The sequence below is a fragment of the Synchiropus splendidus genome, chromosome 5 (genome assembly GCF_027744825.2).
Source record: "Synchiropus splendidus isolate RoL2022-P1 chromosome 5, RoL_Sspl_1.0, whole genome shotgun sequence".
Classification (NCBI taxonomy): Eukaryota; Metazoa; Chordata; class Actinopteri; order Syngnathiformes; family Callionymidae; genus Synchiropus; species Synchiropus splendidus.
This window is the reverse complement of record NC_071338.1, coordinates 23,065,161-23,084,495: the sequence shown is the minus strand read 5'-3', so window position 1 is coordinate 23,084,495 and position 19,335 is coordinate 23,065,161. Positions and strand designations below refer to the sequence as shown.

The 19,335-nt window shown below is 41.3% G+C and overlaps 1 protein-coding gene across 10 annotated transcripts in view; it reads left to right on the top strand.

Moving 5' to 3' along the window:
* The window catches only part of rbfox3a (RNA binding fox-1 homolog 3a), a 486,434-nt gene that overhangs the window by 460,220 nt on the left and 6,879 nt on the right, over positions 1 to 19,335 (top strand). For 9 of the 10 annotated variants that reach the window (XM_053866317.1, XM_053866318.1, XM_053866316.1 and 6 more), the window contains 5 exons: positions 663 to 795; positions 1,368 to 1,407; positions 1,491 to 1,555; positions 7,295 to 7,373; positions 8,838 to 17,519. In XM_053866317.1, coding sequence (XP_053722292.1) covers positions 663 to 795; positions 1,368 to 1,407; positions 1,491 to 1,555; positions 7,295 to 7,373; positions 8,838 to 8,882 — 362 coding nt within the window. In that variant the 3' untranslated portion in view covers positions 8,883 to 17,519. Of the gene's footprint in view, positions 1 to 662; positions 796 to 1,367; positions 1,408 to 1,490; positions 1,556 to 7,294; positions 7,374 to 8,837; positions 17,520 to 19,335 lie in introns of those variants that run through there. The other variant, XM_053866321.1, reaches the window with a different exon arrangement.

Sequence of the window (19,335 nt, the reverse complement as noted above, 5' to 3'; positions counted from 1 at the left end):
ATTGAAACACTGTCTTTGTACTTGTCTGAGCATGGGCGTTACAAGTGGTACATAAACCTGCATCAAGGGCATACTTTTAGGTTTGGTTGAAATTTTATGAAATTTAAATCTGTATGTTGACTATCTGGACATGTGTCGCTTGGACTCATTTTTGAGCGCTCAGGAAACCGGTATCATAGAGAAACAATTCTACATTATAAGCCATTATAAAGGATGTCACCACTTAGTTTCTTTTTTTTTTTTTGAATGTCAGAGCTGTAATCTTGTGTGAAAGTTTGAAAGTTTAGCTTCAATACTTCTCCAAGCTTCTATTTTGTGTGAAGAATCTGTAGATGTCCATGGAGATGTTGCAAGGATGCCACAAAGGTGGTTGTGTTGTAGAACTCAGCTGTCCCCCACATGGATCCTGGTCATTGTGTATCTGGATCTGAGTCTGGATAACTGAGAAAGACACCTGATAGACTGTTGTTCTAAGTGAATGTCTTTCACTCCAATCACAGGACAGTTTATAGTTTAGTAGAGAAAGCCACAACTTCCCAGATAAAAAAGAGAATACAGGTTTGTTGTGTTGAGTGGAATTAATTTAGTTGACTGTCAAAGTTGTGTCTGTTTTTATGTGTTTTATCAGAGCTAAACGTTTTTAACCGGTGCTACTCTCTCAGTGACAGGGTTCCCGTACCCAAGCACAGGAGCAGCAGTGGCCTACAGAGGAGCCCATTTGAGAGGTCGGGGGAGAGCAGTCTACAACACGTTCCGTGCTGCACCTCCTCCACCACCGATCCCTGCGTACGGAGCGTGAGTGACACCCACACACACACAAACACACACGCAAGGTGTTCATACACATCCCAGACATAATCAAATAAACAGCGTATGACAGATCTACAGGACCAAAACACAGTTCTGAACAAATCTAATTCAGCAAAAAACACTCTCAGACTAGCCAGGATTTATACACTGATGCACTTGTCCGCACACACACACACACACACACACACAGAAGAATGGCGAGTGGAAAACAAAAAGGCCACCTTCTAATAGAGCGGAAAATTGCGCTTTGATTCCAGAAGGGCCAAATTTGTCTCTCTTTTTTCTGAAGTGTCATTCTTTATTCGGCTGTGAATAGACTGCTATGACCCCCCTCCACACCCCAACGATCCCAATTCAGGCAGAGCCGGAGACACACAGGCTGTTGGAAGAGAAAGAGTAGGAAAGAAAGAGAGGCGTTTGTGATAAGGAGGAGCGGATCGGTTTACTTAACGCCTTCAAATGACATCGAATCAGCAGCTGATCCGTTTCATTGAGGCTGAATAAAATTGTGAACTCATCTGTGGTCTGTTTTTAACGTCCCGTTGTTTTATTTCCAGTGTTGTCTACCAAGATGGTTTTTATGGCGCAGAAATATATGTGAGTATTGATTTTCAGCAGGTTTTGCCTCACACAATCTGCGTCGCAATGTTCCGATTCCTGTCAACTTCCTGTCTCTTCAGGGAGGATATGCAGCGTACAGATATGCCCAGCCGACTGCGACTGCTGCTGCTGCCTACAGTGACAGGTACAGTCTGTTTCTCTTCCTCCTCAGTGGAGGTCCATGTGTTTATTAGATCTTTGCTTTCATCTTAAAATTCTCGTGTGATTAAACATTTCACCGAAAAATGTTTTAACGCAACAAAGACGCTGATATTGTCTTCCGAATTCAGTAATGGTGATTTGTGTTTGGGTCGCTTTGGTGGGCAGTTGCGCTGGGTCTCAGCTCAGATATTCAAAACTCAGCATTTCTCCGTCTTGTCAGTATCCTGCAAGAATGATGACTCAATTTTCCTGAAATCTGTTTACTGTCAGCGCCGAAGCTGCCGGCAGGTTCTGATCCGATCGTGTGAATCAGTGCAGCTTAGGTTTGTGATCTACCGCGGTAAACATTGAGCTGGCCCTGTGATACCGGAAAACCTGAACTAAGCCATGAGATAGTGTGTGTGTGTCTCTGTGTGTGTGTGTCTGTGTAGCACGGTGCTCGGGGAGCTAATCTTAGGGAGATAGAGCATGTCAGCCCAGATAAGGAACGGCCACAGCAGGAGCCTGTAGGCCTCTGATAATGTAAGATTCATCAGAGGCGAGGAGCGGTGGGTGGAGAAGTGGCGGGCTCGGGAGAATTATGAACAGAGCAGAGGAGAGCGAAGCAGGTGAGAGGGGCACGGCTTTCTCAACAAGACTTATTTAATTCTCTCCATTTTTTTTACCCTTCACACTTCCCTCACATCACTTACTCTCACAGGCGGAGGTGTATTTTACCCCGCTCTCCGCACTCAGCTCCATCCTCTAAACCGGGTTGTGTTCTATTTTTTAAGCATCCTTGATTTAAAAGAAAATCAGGAAGAGAAGGAGAGGAGGGGAGCTTGTAGTTTGCGATGAAAGAAAAATTGCACCGAGAGACTGAGAGCAGAGAGTTTGATCCGCTCCCATATTTGCAGACAGTCGGAGGAAGATAATGGCAGCCATGGAGACTCATTTTACTTAAACAGAGCGATTTCATTGATACATAGTTGCTTTAAATAGTTGCACCATGAATATATATGATCTATACTGTCACCGGGACTGGGATGACGGCAGATCCACAGAGCCACTTCCATCTGCCGTGTGCGTGTAGCTCTCAGGGATGGTTGATGCTTGGCTCAACATTCTTATCATATATTGGTAGTAGTCAACCAACTAACCTGGTCACTAACAGAATATAACATGCAGAATGAAGAGAGTGCGGTGAGAAGACAATTGGAAAATGCTGATGTTGCATCTTGACATTTCCCATCCCGTGGCATGGCTTGGCACTGCGGTGCTTCATCGGACTGTTCAACAGTTCAAGAAGGAGGAGCCATTGACCGGTGTTTTTTTTTTTAAATATGCGTTTTTAAAATATGATCTCATTTAAATTCAGCATTATTCATGGTTCCAACATCTTTAGCACTTCGATGGCATGGCTGCAGTGTATATAAACTAACTAAAATTATCTGTTGAGTATGGATCCCAGAACTAGTTGATAACATTTTGGTCAGTGGAACACTTACTGGCATATAAAGTATTCCCAAGGCCACCATGGACCCCGGCATCACAGACCCATAACAACTTTTCACTCTCACAGTGTCAAAGTGGGTGGCTTTTGGGTAATACAGAAGTCAGCCTGCCGTGTTTCTTGTTGACACGTCAACTGAATTCTATTGTATGTTACCCCTGCCATGGCATTTGCTGTATTCAAGTCTAAACTAAACTGTGCAGGTGGTCCACCTTTGTGTTTCAGACCCATCCATGTGACGTCACTTGGTAGCTCATGTGCCATTGAGAGTGGCTCACTGAGCCAAAAATGTGCCACAAATGTTTGAACATCAACCAAGTAAAACTTGTCGTTCCCATGGCATAATATATTGACATTACGATAATGAATTTCCTATACTGGCACCAAAGGGAGCCTTCAGCGTCGCATGTGGATGCATAGGTGTTTAGTAAAAAGTAAAAACATATTCCTGTCCTATCTAACGTACCAGGGAACTTCCCCCTCAGAACCTCTGTTCACTAAATTATATTGCATGTCACTTGCTAAATATAGCCCCTTATGTGGCTCTCCACCTTACTGATCATGCCATCGAAGTCACTGTAACTGAAACGCAACCCCAAGTAATACAGCATTACTTATAGAGTGAGGCATTGGGTGGGGTGATTTCCTCATACCATTCTTTTGCCCATAGAATGGGGGAGATCACAGCCTGCTCTACTATTTGGGAAGCACCGCAGGAACCGATGGGTGACTTGTACCAAGAAAACACCCATGCGATGGGCTGATGACTATACATCTGTAATACTAGCTGAGGTTTTTCAAGACACCTACAGCAGTAGTCCATCTTCAACAGAGAAAATACTTTCAACTTTGCTTCTCGTCACTTACATTTTCCATTGACAGTTGATGTCGCTTTTCACTCATTTTAACTCAGTATCGCATTGTTCAGCTCACAGCAGTCAACAGTGCACACACTTATCTTTGCCTTTCAGTGCTGGCAATGCTGGCGTCGCTTCACGTTTCAGTTGGACACAAAGACAACAGTAGGACGGATGCTAAACGAAGCAGCCTCAGTCAAAGAAAGGGAGGAATAAGAAAAGAAACTGGTGTTGGGGGAGGGGATTAGTTCCAACCCAGTGCCGGTGAAGAGTCCGGAAATAAGTCGCTGGAGACAGACTCGCACACGGAGGAATTCAGGGAGAGTTGATGACAAGCAGGGGAGATAGAGGTGAAGAAAGAACCAGGCATGGGACACCTTCAGAGAAAATGACTTTTCTGTGCCCACTGTTTCAACCATCCTTCTTTGAAATGCTTTTTTTTCACTTTACAAACTAATATGTCACAGATACACACTGGCACACGCACCTACTGTCCCTGATGTTTTAGCCCTCCGGGATGATTTCTCAAAATTTTCCCTTTGTTCATGAGCTTATTGCTATCTGCCTACCACTGTTATCACTCTGCCTATTGCTTTTCCCTTATCTCTCCCCTTCCTGGCTGACATTAGTTTTATTACAATCCTTCAAACACTCATCTGCTTTTCCTCATAAATGGAAACTGGTAAAACAAATCATTCCAATCACATTCTCTCACCTTTACAATGTAAATTTATTAGGAGACGCGACTGCATTCTCGTCCCGTGAGCTTTCTGTTAGTAGGAAATGATTATAGATCTCGCTCCGGACCACAGTTAAAATCGACGACCCGTTGCCTTACATGTCTCATGCATACTCATTGTGTCGGGTCTGCTCAGGCTATCCATTATGAAAGCCCACATCCAGGAGCTTTATGTCCGGTGCTTGGATTTGGGCAGGAGGAACATAATTAACAATTTCTCATCTGATTTAACCCAGCTTTGATTTGCGTCGGTTCAAACAATCCATATACTTTTATGTTTCGACAACAAGTCAGAATGTCAGAATGGGAATCTATTTCCTCGTAAACTAAACAGTCCCAGGGCGGAAAACCTGTTGGAAGTGCAAGATAAGGCGGGAAATGGAGAACTAAGTCAGTTTAAACTTTATTTTTCCCCGACACGATGGGATGGGCAAAGCCCAGTTGGTTGAGCGGCTGCCCTGCGACTGGGACAGCGGTTTAATCCCACCTCCAAATGTGTTCCTGTAGAAGACTCATCACTCGTGCTGGCAAACTGAGTCACAGCCTGTCGTACACTGTAACGCTGAATAAGCATGAAAAGTGTTACATCACAGATCGAGTATAGTACACCTGAATGTATCCAAACAACTTAGTTGAATTCCTAAGGCTCTTAGATACGTGTGATTGGTTGGAATTTAATGATAAAATGGCATTAAACCTACACACACAGTCATATTTGCTTCATTTGTGCCAATTTGGGTTAATATATTTTCACTTTAAGCAGATTAAATTGCTTATTTCATTGCTGAAAGGCCGTATCATCTACAGTGCAGTACTATCCCTTGGGTACTGACAACTGCAGTAGTTGGTATTGATGAAAGTAGAACTGATGTTCATTTAAATCGATAAAATGTAGCATACTGAAAATACTCATGATGGTAGGTGAGGTGTCATGAAACAGTATTGCAGTTAATGAAATGTCCGAAATGTCAGAGGCCACTTGGTGGTGCTCTTGCTTTACTAATATTGCGAGTTTCATTGAATTGTCCAAACATTTTACAGCAGACAGTGCCATCTGGTGGCCTCAGACAATCAGGACACTGTTTCATGAAACCTCATCAACCCATCACTTGTAAATACCATACTGAGCTGCTAGGATATCGACAAAAATGATGGCATCAAGAGTGCCTCTCCTGGGTTCTCCATGCTCCAGGTACGCCATAACCCATTTGCTGGACCTGTTTTGCTTTGAGTTCCAAATGTAATCCCATACCCCGTGTAGGATCAGCAGTTACTCACTCACAAATGCAGGTTGTCAGAAAGTTGGTTGGTAACTTTGTTAAGAGCAGTGGTCAGGTTGCAACTGTTTATTTCCAACAGATGCATTAATTTCCCACCTCTTATATTGACCCTAATGGTGTTTCGGCAGACGGCCATTGAGAGATGCATTCTCAATGAGTTGCCAGTCCTCTGCAGGCCATTTGTTAACAGCCAATCTCAGTCTTGTTTATAAATGTTTTCAGACTGCCTCGTCAATCCAGCTCACCTGATGACTCAGGTCGATGTGACTGTTAAACTGTCATTCATTACGGCCTTAAATCCGTCTCTCCAGGTGCGTGTCATAAACCACTGGGAATACCAAAAAAAAAACTCTCTAAAACAGAAGTCGTCTGAGGGATTTATTCATCCTCCCGAGGGACTCGATCGGTACTTGTGAAAAAAGATGTGTCTGAAGATCACAACGGAGGTCGGCGGAGAAGGGCAAGCATGCCGACAGATAATTTCCAGAACAGAAGAGGCAGCGGCACAGACAGCAAGGAGGGGCTGAAAAATATCTAAAAGAGGGAAAATCACTGAGGCGGGATAATCTGATTTACACAGCAGTCTCAGTCAGATTCGAACAAGCCGGGGAAGAACTGAAGGGTACGAATAAAACGTAGTGGAATCCTGGATCAACACATATATATATATATTTGAATCAAAAAAGCTATTCATAATATTATTGATATTAATAATATATTTTGGCCTCGATTCACTCACATTTTTAGTACTCATAAGCCTCTCTTTTTTTTCTGTCTTTTTATAATCTGGTGGATATGGACCCCCATATTTGTAAATTTTCAAAGAAGACTTGACAAGACACGACAGCCCTTTGCCTTTATTTACTTTATATTTTATTTTCGAATTACAGTGTGGCCCAAGGATCTGTTTCTGTTCACATTTGCCAGCTGCCGATCAACAGCATTTTTAAGCGTGATTGTGTCTCGTGGGCTGCTGAATAAAGTTAGTTGGGTGAAATTAATAAGCTTGTATAAATGACCCAAAAACTTTGTCAAACAAGTTCAAAGTAGTAATCCAACATACATTTGCTGAGTTGCTCACGGCTAGTCATCAATATTCCAATTAATTATAAGTTTAACTCACCTGAAAATATGTATATTTCTGTGGCCACTTTCATGGTGAAATATTAATCTTAATGTTCTTCTTAGGTGCAAGATGTTATTCAATTACTTCGCCAATCCAAAGTGTTCAATGATAGAATATGCTTCAGTGTTTCCTGGGGCAATGCTGTCACAGTGATAAATGTATAGCGCAGGTATGTGCGGAAACTTGCGCTTTTTATGTGGTAAAGACGACTTGTTTCCTTGTTTCCAGCTACGGCAGAGTCTATGCAACAGCAGACCCATATCACCACACGATTGGACCTGCAGCCACATACAGCGTTGGCACCATGGTGAGTGTCTTTTTTACATTATTCCGTCTGAATACATGTCACGTTACAAGCAGTGAAAAGGGCAAAATGCACATGTCAAAGGTCACCTGACCCAGTTGTAGCCACCTTTAAGATAAGACAAAGGTTTGGAGAAAAGATTCTCCATTGTCACAAGCATTTTTGTGTTTGGTTCAAGGAGAAAAGCCGTCTTGATCATGTGATCTGCCCTCACTGCTCAGTGTGACTCGCCACTTCAGTAAATGAAAAAAGGTTTTAGCGTTCTCCCCATCCAAATTTATGAACCCCAAACTTGGCAAATGTAACCCCAAAATGCCAGTTACTTAAAGTGTATATGTCGTCTTCACTGGATGTATTTACTTTGGGGGAGATTTGAATGTATACGCTCTGAAATGTCCTTCTCCCCATCCAAATTTATGAACCCCAAACTTGTCCTTTTCGACGGCGACCGTAGTGGATCTACATTGTCCACCTCTCTCTTCTAATTCCCACCAGGGGGGAGACAGTCGAATGGTTAATGTTTGTTTTTAGCTAGCTTTGCAGCTAACATCAAAGATGAAAATGATTTTCCAACAAGATCGTGAGATTCACGGCGAAGAAAGAAAACAATGGGAAAGAAAGTGAAGGAGGGAGATTGGAACTTGTGCTGCTCTCTGCGGCATTTTTGGACCCTGATAAAATTAGGATTGATGCCGAGTGCTGACACGCGTGTAGTGATGGGAATCGAAAAGCCCACGTGCCCCCCAATGTCTCGCTTACTCCCTTAGTGCAGCTGCTAGCTAAAAGCCTTCATTAATTACGACCATTATTTCCTCTTCATTTACTTAATTAAACCAGTGGCCTGTGTTTTCCTCCTTATACTTTCTTCTCTTTTGTCTTCAAATTACTCCTCCCTTTTTCCAAACGCTGGCACTGACAATGGCATTTTCGATTATAGTCTATTCCAGAAAATTAGAGGAAGAATTATGTTGAGATTTATGACCAGTGTGTGACTTACAAAGCCTCATGCAGGTCTTAAAGTCCTGGATCTGTTGAGTCTCCTCGCCAGAATAACAGGAAAGTTGTCACCAAACTGACTTTTTTCCTGGTGAGGTTCTTGGTTCAAGTGCTTTTCAAAGTGCACTGCAATGTGTTGATAATCCAGAGAGCATTTGACATCAGTGTTTAAAGGTTTATTTGGTGCGTCATCATCGACTTGTGGCATGAACTTTCCAAGTTCAAAAGGACATTGACCTTTTTTGTCCTGAATGTCACTTTTAGTTCTATACATAGATGATCAAATCCCTGTTTTACTCATTTAAATTATGGATTTCTAAAATTACCTAGTGTTTATCTAAGTTGAAAAATGCACCCCAGGAAAAAAGGGAGGAGATTTTCGGGGTAAAAGAGAGAAGGTCTTCTGAATATATTCAGTAATAGCTTCTCTTTTGGAAACTGATTGGAGCTTTTTCATCTTTGATGTTGCAGGCTAGCCTTTACAGAGGAGGGTGCAGTCGCTTCACTCCCTACTAGAAAAGAGGGAGACACGTTCCGCAACAAATCAGGCAAATAAACAAACAAAAACGACTAATGAAATCACTAAATCTCCACCTTCTTCATGGAACAGTGAAAGCGAAAAGCTTCCAGGTGGCAAATGTAACCCCAAAATGCCAGTCACTTAAAGTGTATATGTCGTCTTCAATGGATGTAATGTATTTATTTTGGGGGAGATTTCAATGTATACGCTCTGAAATGTCTGTTTTGGGGGTGAAAAAAAAAGAGTTTATAGAATCTCTTCCTTCCTCGCTGATGTCGGCCTCAGCTCCTTTGGGGTTGCTTCACCGCTGGTTTTAATTCCATCTCATTTCCGACCTTTATTGTTCCAATTCGTCATTTGGCTCGTATACATTAAGAGCAGTAATGTTCAGCAAAATTCACATTGGATTTATTAAGTAAATGATGCAGCCATTTGCACCCCGAGAGAAAGAGCGCCACAATAAGTGAGCCAACGAGCGGAGCTGAGTCTCAGCCCGACTTAATGGGACTCAGAAATGTTTAGCCCAAAGAAGGTGAGGCGGCGACAGAATGCTTGCAGGAAGTGATGCATAATGAAAGCCCAGTGGTGAGGAGGACGAGTGTGATCTATGACTAAATGTTAGCGCAGGAGGAAGTGATGTATAGCGGGGTGTGGAGGAAGAGCTATGGCCGCCATTGGGGAATGGGCAGCAGCGGCGTTGGAGCCAATTGATTGTTGGCGCAGCGCCACAGGCAGGAGATATCCCATTACTGCTCAATGGCTTTAAAGGAGAAAACAACATTATTTCTGCACATTTCTCACAGTTCTACGTCTTCTCATGTCCTGCACATACTAAGCAATAATCCCACATTTGCTGCATATGCAAAAAGACTGAAATATTGCACAGAGTGTGGAATAGGATCCTTGGTTTACGTCATGTTTTACCCTCCGAGCAGGACGGACTCATGAAGCTGACACTTGAGGTTTCTGTCTGGGAGGTTTTAGACTGGGAGGTTTTGCCTGTACTACGCTAGTTTACGTAGCTATCACACACACACACAAAAAGTCCATCAATATATAAATGCTCCCAGCGATTTAAGACTTTGTTTCTTTATTACTTTCTTTATTTATTTTGTCTCTCATGACCAAAGATAATTTCACTTTTGACAGGATGCAATTTTAGTCTACAAGGCATTTTAAGTCATTGCCATATTAAGCTTGTTCCTTTATGAAACAAACCCTAATTTGAGGGTTGGACCAAAGCAAAAGGAAACAAAACAAACAAAATGACATACTACTAAGAGTCGTTTTCCTGGTGTAACAAACAACTTTTAAATGACAAGATGTCTCCCTCACTTATTTAAATGTGTATTAAAGAAAGACGGAATAAAGTTTGAAGTTCATGTATGAAGTAGGGACTAATTCCTTCATATAGATTAATTAATCTCAGAAAAAAACTAAGTGATGAAAATAACAGATTATCGGAACAAGTTTCCGAATTGCACCACACGATACAATGTGATGTCAGGACCAAAACATCCATGATGAAGGAGGTGACATGAGATTTTACTGATGGATGGGAAATTAAAGCTCTTCAGGATACTTCAGGATCCAAGCACAAAAAAAAGTTGCTCAATCAATTGAAATTTTTAATCTCAATGAATACAGAACATACAGAACAGTCTTTAGAAGAGGCTCTGAGGAGGCTCAACAACATGCTAAAAACATAACATTGTGAGCGTTACTGCCCACTGTGGTGTTGATAAAAGCTTCCTGTAAGTTATATTTAGGACAGATACAAAATGTGGAAGTTAACTCAGCTTTAGTGCGTTTAATTGAAATTAAAAACTGACAGAGCAAAGAGTTCCGTCATCAGGGGAGCACTTCGCCTGATGTTGAAGCTACATTTAAGATACATCTAAATTTGATCATTCTCGGGTCAGATTTTAAAAATGCGATTAATCGCGATTAATTCACTATAAAACCTTGAATTGATTCAAAATGGAAACCAGGCTGTTGGCTTTTTTTGCCGGGAAAAGGCCCAGTGAAAGTGGCCAGCCAGTTGAGAATGGCTGATCTAGATAGACATGGATGAGGAGGTCAATATCAGGAACAAACCTTGTCCACCCTAAACTTTACACTGAACTCGCCGAAGACAGAGCACCTTGTCATTCATCAGTGCGCTAGAAAACGTCACCAGCGAATTGATAGTGTGAGTCGGGAGGACGACGTCTTGGCTCGAGGAGTGTCAGCAGTTCATACAGGTATATTTAAAGGAGTGTCATCGGAGCTGAAGTCATGCTGTGACTGCATTTCTGCTGGAGTTGTGCAAATCACAATCACAATTTTCAGTGAGACAGCACTTGGTGTTACATGTGAAGCTCATTTCCGAAGAAATATGGGCAACACCGAATTAAAAAATCCAATCCACCCGCACCATACATCAGCTACGACGACCTTTAATTGATTGTTTCTAATAAATAACTGGGTTGTCCCTCTGAAAAAAAAACAAAAACTGGATTGTTGGAAGTGTAAAAGTATCTTTGTCTGTGAACCAACAATCGTAAAACAAATGTGTATCTTTACTCTTCTTTAGTGACTCGTACTTAAATCCTCCCCAGAACTCCTGGCTGAGCACTGTAGCCAGATCTGCATACTAATGATCAAACCTCATGGTGCACACTTGCCAGCTCTTTCGCACAGGCCAAAAAAGAAAGGCAGCGAACTCCTCCTAATGCTCCCCAGCCAATTCCCTCTCCTCCACTCACATATACACAAAAAACACACATACCATCTCTCTCACCAGTAAATAGCATCTGTGCCTGCTGCGTCTGATGGGATCGTAAAGACGGGGAATCAGTAGCCCAGGAAGAAAGGGTGTGTGAAGAGGAGCAGTATCCGAGGCAATTTACGCCTCAGATTAGAGATAAGAGAGTTCAGTCAATAAGCACTGATCTCATTTGAAGATATAGCAGGCCAACTAAACGCACCCAAACACACACAATTGCTGCCACTGTCTGTGTGCAGGTCGTCCTTCCTCTGGCTCGTCTTTGGCTGCAGCAGCGTAAATATGGATTGAGCCGATCTTGTATCTCTGTCTGGACGCGCCTTCGCTTTACATAAGCAAACGCTGCCATCAGATAGCTGCGTTCCACATCAATAGTTGTTTGGTATGATGTCAACTCTTTTCCACGCGGCAACACGTCTGTTTTCATTCATCAGATTGTCATTTAAGTGAAGACGTTATCGAGTGAAGGGCTTGCTTCTTTTCAAGATCCAAATCTAGCGGTCGCTAATGCTATCGCTGTCGACGACACATTACCTATTCGGAAAGATGAATCACTGCATCAGTGTGATGACAAACGAAACAAACATGATGTGATCACAGTTTAATGGACAGATTTTCTTTTTAAATGCGAAAATTCATTTTTTAAAATGACGGTAAAATTGATTATTTAGCAGATTTATATTTCCAGTCGCCCCTCTCTGTTGTTCCAGCTTCTTCCTCTGGAACCTTCTAGTTCTATCTCACACTCTTCAAAAACTTTTTTTTTTTTTTTTTTGTCCATGGCTGGTTTTGGGTTAAAAGAAATGCCTTTACATGCTTGCATAACTGAACACAAGTTGAGAATAGTCAATAAGAAGCAGTAAAGTGGAGCAAGGATCTCAGACACCGAGGGTCCTCGACCCCTGACAGAGTTTTCCACCACAGTACACTTGCCGTCTCTCACCATTCCTTTGACCTCTCAGCACCAAGACAGACACCGGGCAATGTCAATTGAAATACTGTGGACAAAAGCCACAATTGCTGGTGCGTTTCAGTTGCCTCGGAAGTTGAAAGTCGGAGCTGGGAATGGCATCACTGCTGATTTCAGTGTGTTCCAGTTACCAAAGTTGGAAGTCGATAGTCGTTGTTAGCACGGTCAGCATTGTAGTTTGCATATGAAATTACACCTAAGAAACATTTCAGTGTAGCTATGATATTACAGGAGCTCGACTCACTGCTGACACTATGGACGGACGTACTCAGGGTAGTGGGAATTGTCCCTCCTTCTGACTGGGGAATGACATCAGATGACACCATCGAGGGGCCGGAGCTGGGAATTACCTAGTTCCGTGCATAGCTGAAACATACCATAAGAACAAAATGCAACCCGAACACACGCTATTTTAAATGATTTGTGGGAACAACAAAACTCATAAATACAGTTTGAGCTTGTCACTCCTCAAAGGTTAGACGTAGAATCTCGATTGGCTGAAACCGTCACAGTTTAGTTAGTTTCTTGGACCTTGTCATCTATGGCACCAAATGTAGTATTTGCTCCTTGTGATTGTTTATAGTTCATTTAATAAATCTATGATTTCTGTCAGTATACAAATAAAATGCTTTGGTGATGCATGTATTTTAAAAAGAAGATGGAAACCTCCTGCAGTACTAGCATTTTTACCTCCTGGAACACACAACACAGCTGCAAAAGTACCAACCAATCATGCACACATTGTGGTGCAGACAACCCGCCCCAGAGTGTTTAACAAAAAAATCTAAATATGAAGGAAGCTCTTACTTTCTATGTCATTTCATGATTCAAATTAAACTGACCAGCTAATGTAAATATGAGGCGACTCGATAACAACGGTTATAACAATTGGGTCAGCTTGGACTCCACAGATTGCATGATCATCTATTGTGGAAAAAATAAATGTAGCTCTTAGTTGTTCAAATGACTATAAGAAAAAAAAAAACATCTTTTTGTATTTTTAATAAATGATGTACTAGTGCCAGAGATATTTCTATTTAAACATTATATTTATTAGTTGCTTGTGTGTAGTAAAATACGCTATAGTGTGTTGTTTTTAGCTCAACAGACCATTAAAAAGACTCACTTGTATGAAAACAGAGAGGACAGTGCAGAAAATACCTCTGGGCTGTGAAGCCTCTGGATTCTAAACATGACATGAGAGTCACATAAGAACATGGACATTATACAGGTATGTACAAATGCAACATTACACGGAGTATAATAAACATTTAGCGATGATGGGATATCATCTGGTATTTATATTCTTGTAAATAATCAAATGTATGTCTTTATTCATCATTGTCTCATGCACTTTACAATTTTGGAAGATTTATGTTGTTCAAGTGTATCATAGGAAAAAGATGGAAAAGCATTTAACACTTATTATACTGCAGTTTAGTGAGCCAACATATTGTACCATAAACTTTAAAAAAAAAAAAAGATGTATCACCGAGACTGAAAATGAAAAATTTGTATTTCCTTTTCTAGTTCTGCTGGTGGTGAGGGGTCTGATAAAGGCAGCATTTTATATTGACAATGAGTGTTGTGAATTGTGTGTCCTTTATGTGTACGTGGCCTCATTATACTGTGTCTCGTCGCGCCATCTGGTTATTTACTTGGTTATTTTTAAACAATTTATTTTAAGTCATTTTTTCTCCATCTGTTTTTTTTAAACAGACTCAGAGTCGAGCAGGTGGGAGGTTCGTGCATGGAGGGGGTTATTTTCCGGGCACAGTGGAATGATCCCTTTTCTGTTCTGTAAAGTGCCGGATGAGATTTTCTTTTGTCTTATTTGCCCAAACAAATTCATTTTTGAAAAGATTTTAAGTGCGTACCAGCTCAACTCAGACTGCAGGAGTTTAGCTGATCTCACGATGTTTTTCTGTGTTGGTGAAGAGCACCAAATAATTGGCAAAGGAAGTGAACATCGGGGGCACGGTGTTCCAGGCATAAGTATTTTGAAGTAAACTTCCAACAGTTTATATCCTCATAATAGTTTCCTGCCTTTGCCGTTAATCATTTTAAGTGTTTCTCATCTCAACACAAACGCTCATTTCAGTCTCCTGCAGTTTGAGAATGGCTCCACCTTGACTCGACAGAAATGAAAGCTACATTTAAACAACTGCCAATGAAAATTCCAAATGAAAATTAGATTGTTCTTTTCAAGCCCCAGACTTTTTTTTTTTTTTTTAACTTATTGAAGTATTAATAATGAGGCAGTCGACAGGTCAACAATCACTGCCGAGTCAGCTTTTAAATCATCAGTGAAATTTGCTCTCTTATGCAGTCATTTGTAAAATGGCATAATGGGCGTCCATCCAAAAACAAATGCTTTCTGGATTTGTTAGGCTGTTTGTGTTTACGCCAGCACATTTACTCCTTCGCCCGCTTAACCACAGTCGATACAACACACCCAAACACACACACACAGTTAATTAAGAGGTTTACCAGTTGCGTCCCTGTGGAGGAGTTTCTCTCGCACTAAACATGAAATTGGAAATAGTCCGTCACCACATCACTTTGATTTTCACCTGTGGAATCAGTAAAGCAAAAGAACATTGTATTATGTTTGGCCCTCGTGATTAAGACCTAAATGGTTTAGTCTCGGACTGGACTTGGGTATCATGAAACAGTACTGCAAGGTTGATGAAACAGTCTCCTCATTGTCATTGGCCACTGGATGGCGCTTTTGATGTAGAAATAATGTGTGGTTTTATCAAATTAGTCGTCCAAATCCAAACTTTTCACTGCAGACAGTGCCATCCGGTGGCCTCTAAAAATGAGAACACTGTCTCATGAAACCTCACCGAACCATCACTACTGGACAGCCATTATTATTTCCTCATCCTACTATAATATTGTAAAACAAAAACTTGGCATACAAAATGAGAGAGTATCCCAAAAGTAACTGTACCTAGAGTCTCAATTTGTCAGTTAAAACACATTCATATTTCATGTGTTTCCTTCTTTGATGACTTTGATGAAATGTTTGCGGTAAATGATTATGGCATGGTTTTTATCAATGTTAGTTTTTTCATTTGGACTTTGTTAAGCTGAACTCAAGAAAAGATATTTCAATCAGGCTGGAAATCTGCAGAGTGAGAGTAATCTATATGTGAGCAACTAAGTCATGATTCCCTCAAATTGTATTCCATCTTTTCATGGGATTTGCTCTTAAATATGTTCAGAACGTTCTAGATTTTTTTATTCATTTATTTATTTTTATTTATTTAATTATTTATTTGATTTGACTGACATTGAATACCAACAAACAAACAAAACAATCCTGGAATTATTGTAATAACATGATAATAACAATCAATATAAACACTTAAAACATACTAAACTCAACTGTGTAATTAGTTATTTAACAATGAACATTATGCATTTGTTGTTGGGAAAAAATAAAAAAGGATTTCACACAAAAACATCAAGGTTTGATGCCAACTTTAAGGAGCTTTGATAAAACGACGCTATTTTCATCTGGCTCTGATAAAGAATATTCACTTCCAAAGAGGGTTTTTGCAACACTTGATTCCACATTTCCTTTAGTGGTCTTCATCACAAGTGCATGCCAGACCTTTGTGAGCCAGTGTGTGCAGCAGAAAGCCGCAGAGACTTCCCTCTGTGGGATTGTGGGTGACAGACCCTCGAGTCAACAGACTTATGAAGAGAGCAGCTTCTCCAATCACAAGAGCCACAGGGGAGCCAATTTAAAGGCCAGATATTTTTCATAAAGCCGTAGCAGAACTTATCACGGCCATTTCCAGCCAGTAGCCGTGTTAAGATGCAGCTGGTCCACGTCAGGCATCTCCAGAGTGCTTTTTACGCCCGTTCAACCACAAATGTGCCTGTTTCCGATTGTTGGCAGTCTTTTTAATGTGTTGCCTCTCATTTTCTGTAAATTATTCACATGGCCAGAGCGTCTGAGGTCGAGGTTTATATCACAATGAAAAAAAAAACGGTTTCACAGAAGTTTGATGCATGTTTTTTTTTTTTTTTTTGTAACCAATGTACTAATATATCTAGTTATTTGTATTTTAGTAATTTATGATGAGTATTTGTAAAAAAAAAAAAGGGTTTTTTTTCCTTATGTAGTTCATCTCTTGTCTCTATGCAGAAAATACCCAGTGTTTAACTGTTTATCCTCAATTGTCAATATACATTGTCGTCAAAGAGACACTTTATTCCTGTCTTTATTTACCCCTGAAACTCACTCATCCTCTCACTTGTCAGTGATTTTCAATATGTTCTGAATCCCACAGACCCGACTGAGTCCCTGTTACTTGGTATAATTCACTGCAAAAGTCTCACATACATAAATAAAATAAAATCATGAATTTCTGCCGTCTATCTCCTGCCATTGCAGCAAAGTGAACCAGGAAGGAAAACATCCACACTTCCCTCTTGTTGTGTGACGTCTAAAATTGTGGTCCTCATATGAGGTGTCTCCCATTCACACTACAGAGTCTCTGACTAGGCAAGTGGTTATTGAGCCAAGGTGGATTTTGTCCCGGATGTCTCCAACAAGCGCACAGCAGGAGGTGTGGAACTTTGCTCAAGTTACAGTAGACAACGATGAAACAGTCTGTTGAAATAAAATCAGCGGTATTTGGAAAGAAAACAACTCGACAAAAAGACACTATGACGCTGACATTTTCAACTCGATCAACAGCGTTTGACAGAGCCAGCTGCCACAACACACTCTCACTATTCTCATTCCTAATGCGTCACTTATTGACTTTTTCGTCTCAGGGTAACCCAAAAGTTAGCCTTCCGTGTTGGGCGTCCAAATACTGTACTGCAAAGATTCCTATCATACATTGCACCCTACCACACCACACCACAGGAAAAGCCCAGGAGGATTTGATCCATTTGAAAAGACTATTGAGTAACCAGAGCTAGCTGAGACGGCATCTTCTTTGGTGTAGAATTAGATGCTTCAAACTGCTGTTCTGGCCACCCCCAGCTGGCCAGAATGAGTGAAGAAAAAATGGGACACACCACTGAAGATAGATGTGTGTAGTGCGGCAGCAGGGGGTGAAGCGGGCTTGAGCCCACCGCACGCGTGTACGCCACTTCTTTATAGGGTAACAGTGCTATGGCTCATGAGCTCCACCGATGCATCCACTTGGAGTGCTGCAAGCTGGAGTCTCACATGGACTCAGTAACAGTGGAGGTGTGTTGGAACTTCCACAAGAGTTGGAGATAGCAAATATCCTTTAGCTTATCTCACCTCAGGAGAGGTTATCTCCATCTCACTCAACCGGCCATTACCCGGCTCATATTACCCTCCTCCACACCCTTCCCCTCAGCCCCTGCTGTTCTCCACTTCCTTCCTAGCTTGCCTGTCCCTTATGAGGCTCCAGCTCCGATATAAAGCAGCAAGAGTGTGAGCCGGTTAAGCCGGAGACGAGAGACGGCAGTTATTGGCTGCGATTGGCGACACAGCAGTGCCTCTGCTGCGCGGGTGCCATCTCTCTGCAGAGGGGCAGGACCCAGCAACTACAAAGCAGCACAAGAATTTACAGTCGGTCGCCTTTGTTCTTCGCTTCTGAAGATCCAACCGTCCCTGACAGCGCACACACATACGACTACAAACCTCCTCCTGTCAAGACAAGCCTCCCGGGACAAAGTTTAACTCTTCTTCTTGCTTCCGGCTGCTACCTGATGTACTTTGCTGTTTAATCCTGTTGCAAAAGAAAAACAAAGACTCTGTGTGGTTGTCTCGAGATGGTTCATAATTGTATCTGTTCTTGTCTTAGTGGATGGATATGCATGTGTTGCAGTTGTCTGACGTCTCCCAACTGGTCTGTTGGAGTCAACTATTGGTGCTGCAACAACAGAAAATACGTTTTTATGTTGACGAAAACAAAACACAAGTTGTAATATATAACTCACAATAACCTTTTCTAGGCAACATGGTTTTCCCCCCAAAAAATGTTCAATGTCTGGGTTGTGGGACAATCTGGACTTTTTGGTCAAAACCACGGTGGCTGGGATTTGAATCTTTTTTTTTTCTTTTTTTTTCATGTCTATTTTTGTTTAATTGCCACCCAAGTCTTTTGTTTTTGACAAAAAGAAACACCAGTGGAATGTTACCCTGCTGACTATTTACCATTAAAGAGATTTGGGGAAGAAGCTCTAACTGTTATTCTCCACCAACCATGGACGTCACTCTTTTTGGATTTACCATTGGCAAATAGACAAGAGTGGTCTCAGTCTCGGACTTGGTCTCACACCTGCTTGGACCTTGTCATGACTCAGATTCAGGTTAAGCATTCTCAATTGCAACACTAACACCATGTTTGAATGGCACAAACCCCCACATTTCAACTTCACAGATACACCCGTCCTCTGTTATTACAGCTTTAAAAAACAGACTGCCGATGTCAGTAAAGCAAAGGTAAATCACTTTTTCCTGCGCAGTGACTTGAGCCTTGAGCTTTTGTCTGGGGTCTGTTTATTTCTTTCTTTTTTATCATAGGTTTTTATTTTTTAATTTTGGTCAACATACATTGGTTATTACAATATGGTTATTACAACTGTTATTACTATATTATTGTCGAGTAAAAAGTATTTTAACCAGTAAAAAATGTGACAATTCAAAAAAATACTTTTTTGTCTGCTCACTCTTTTCTTGTTTATATTGTTAATAAGATGATTCATA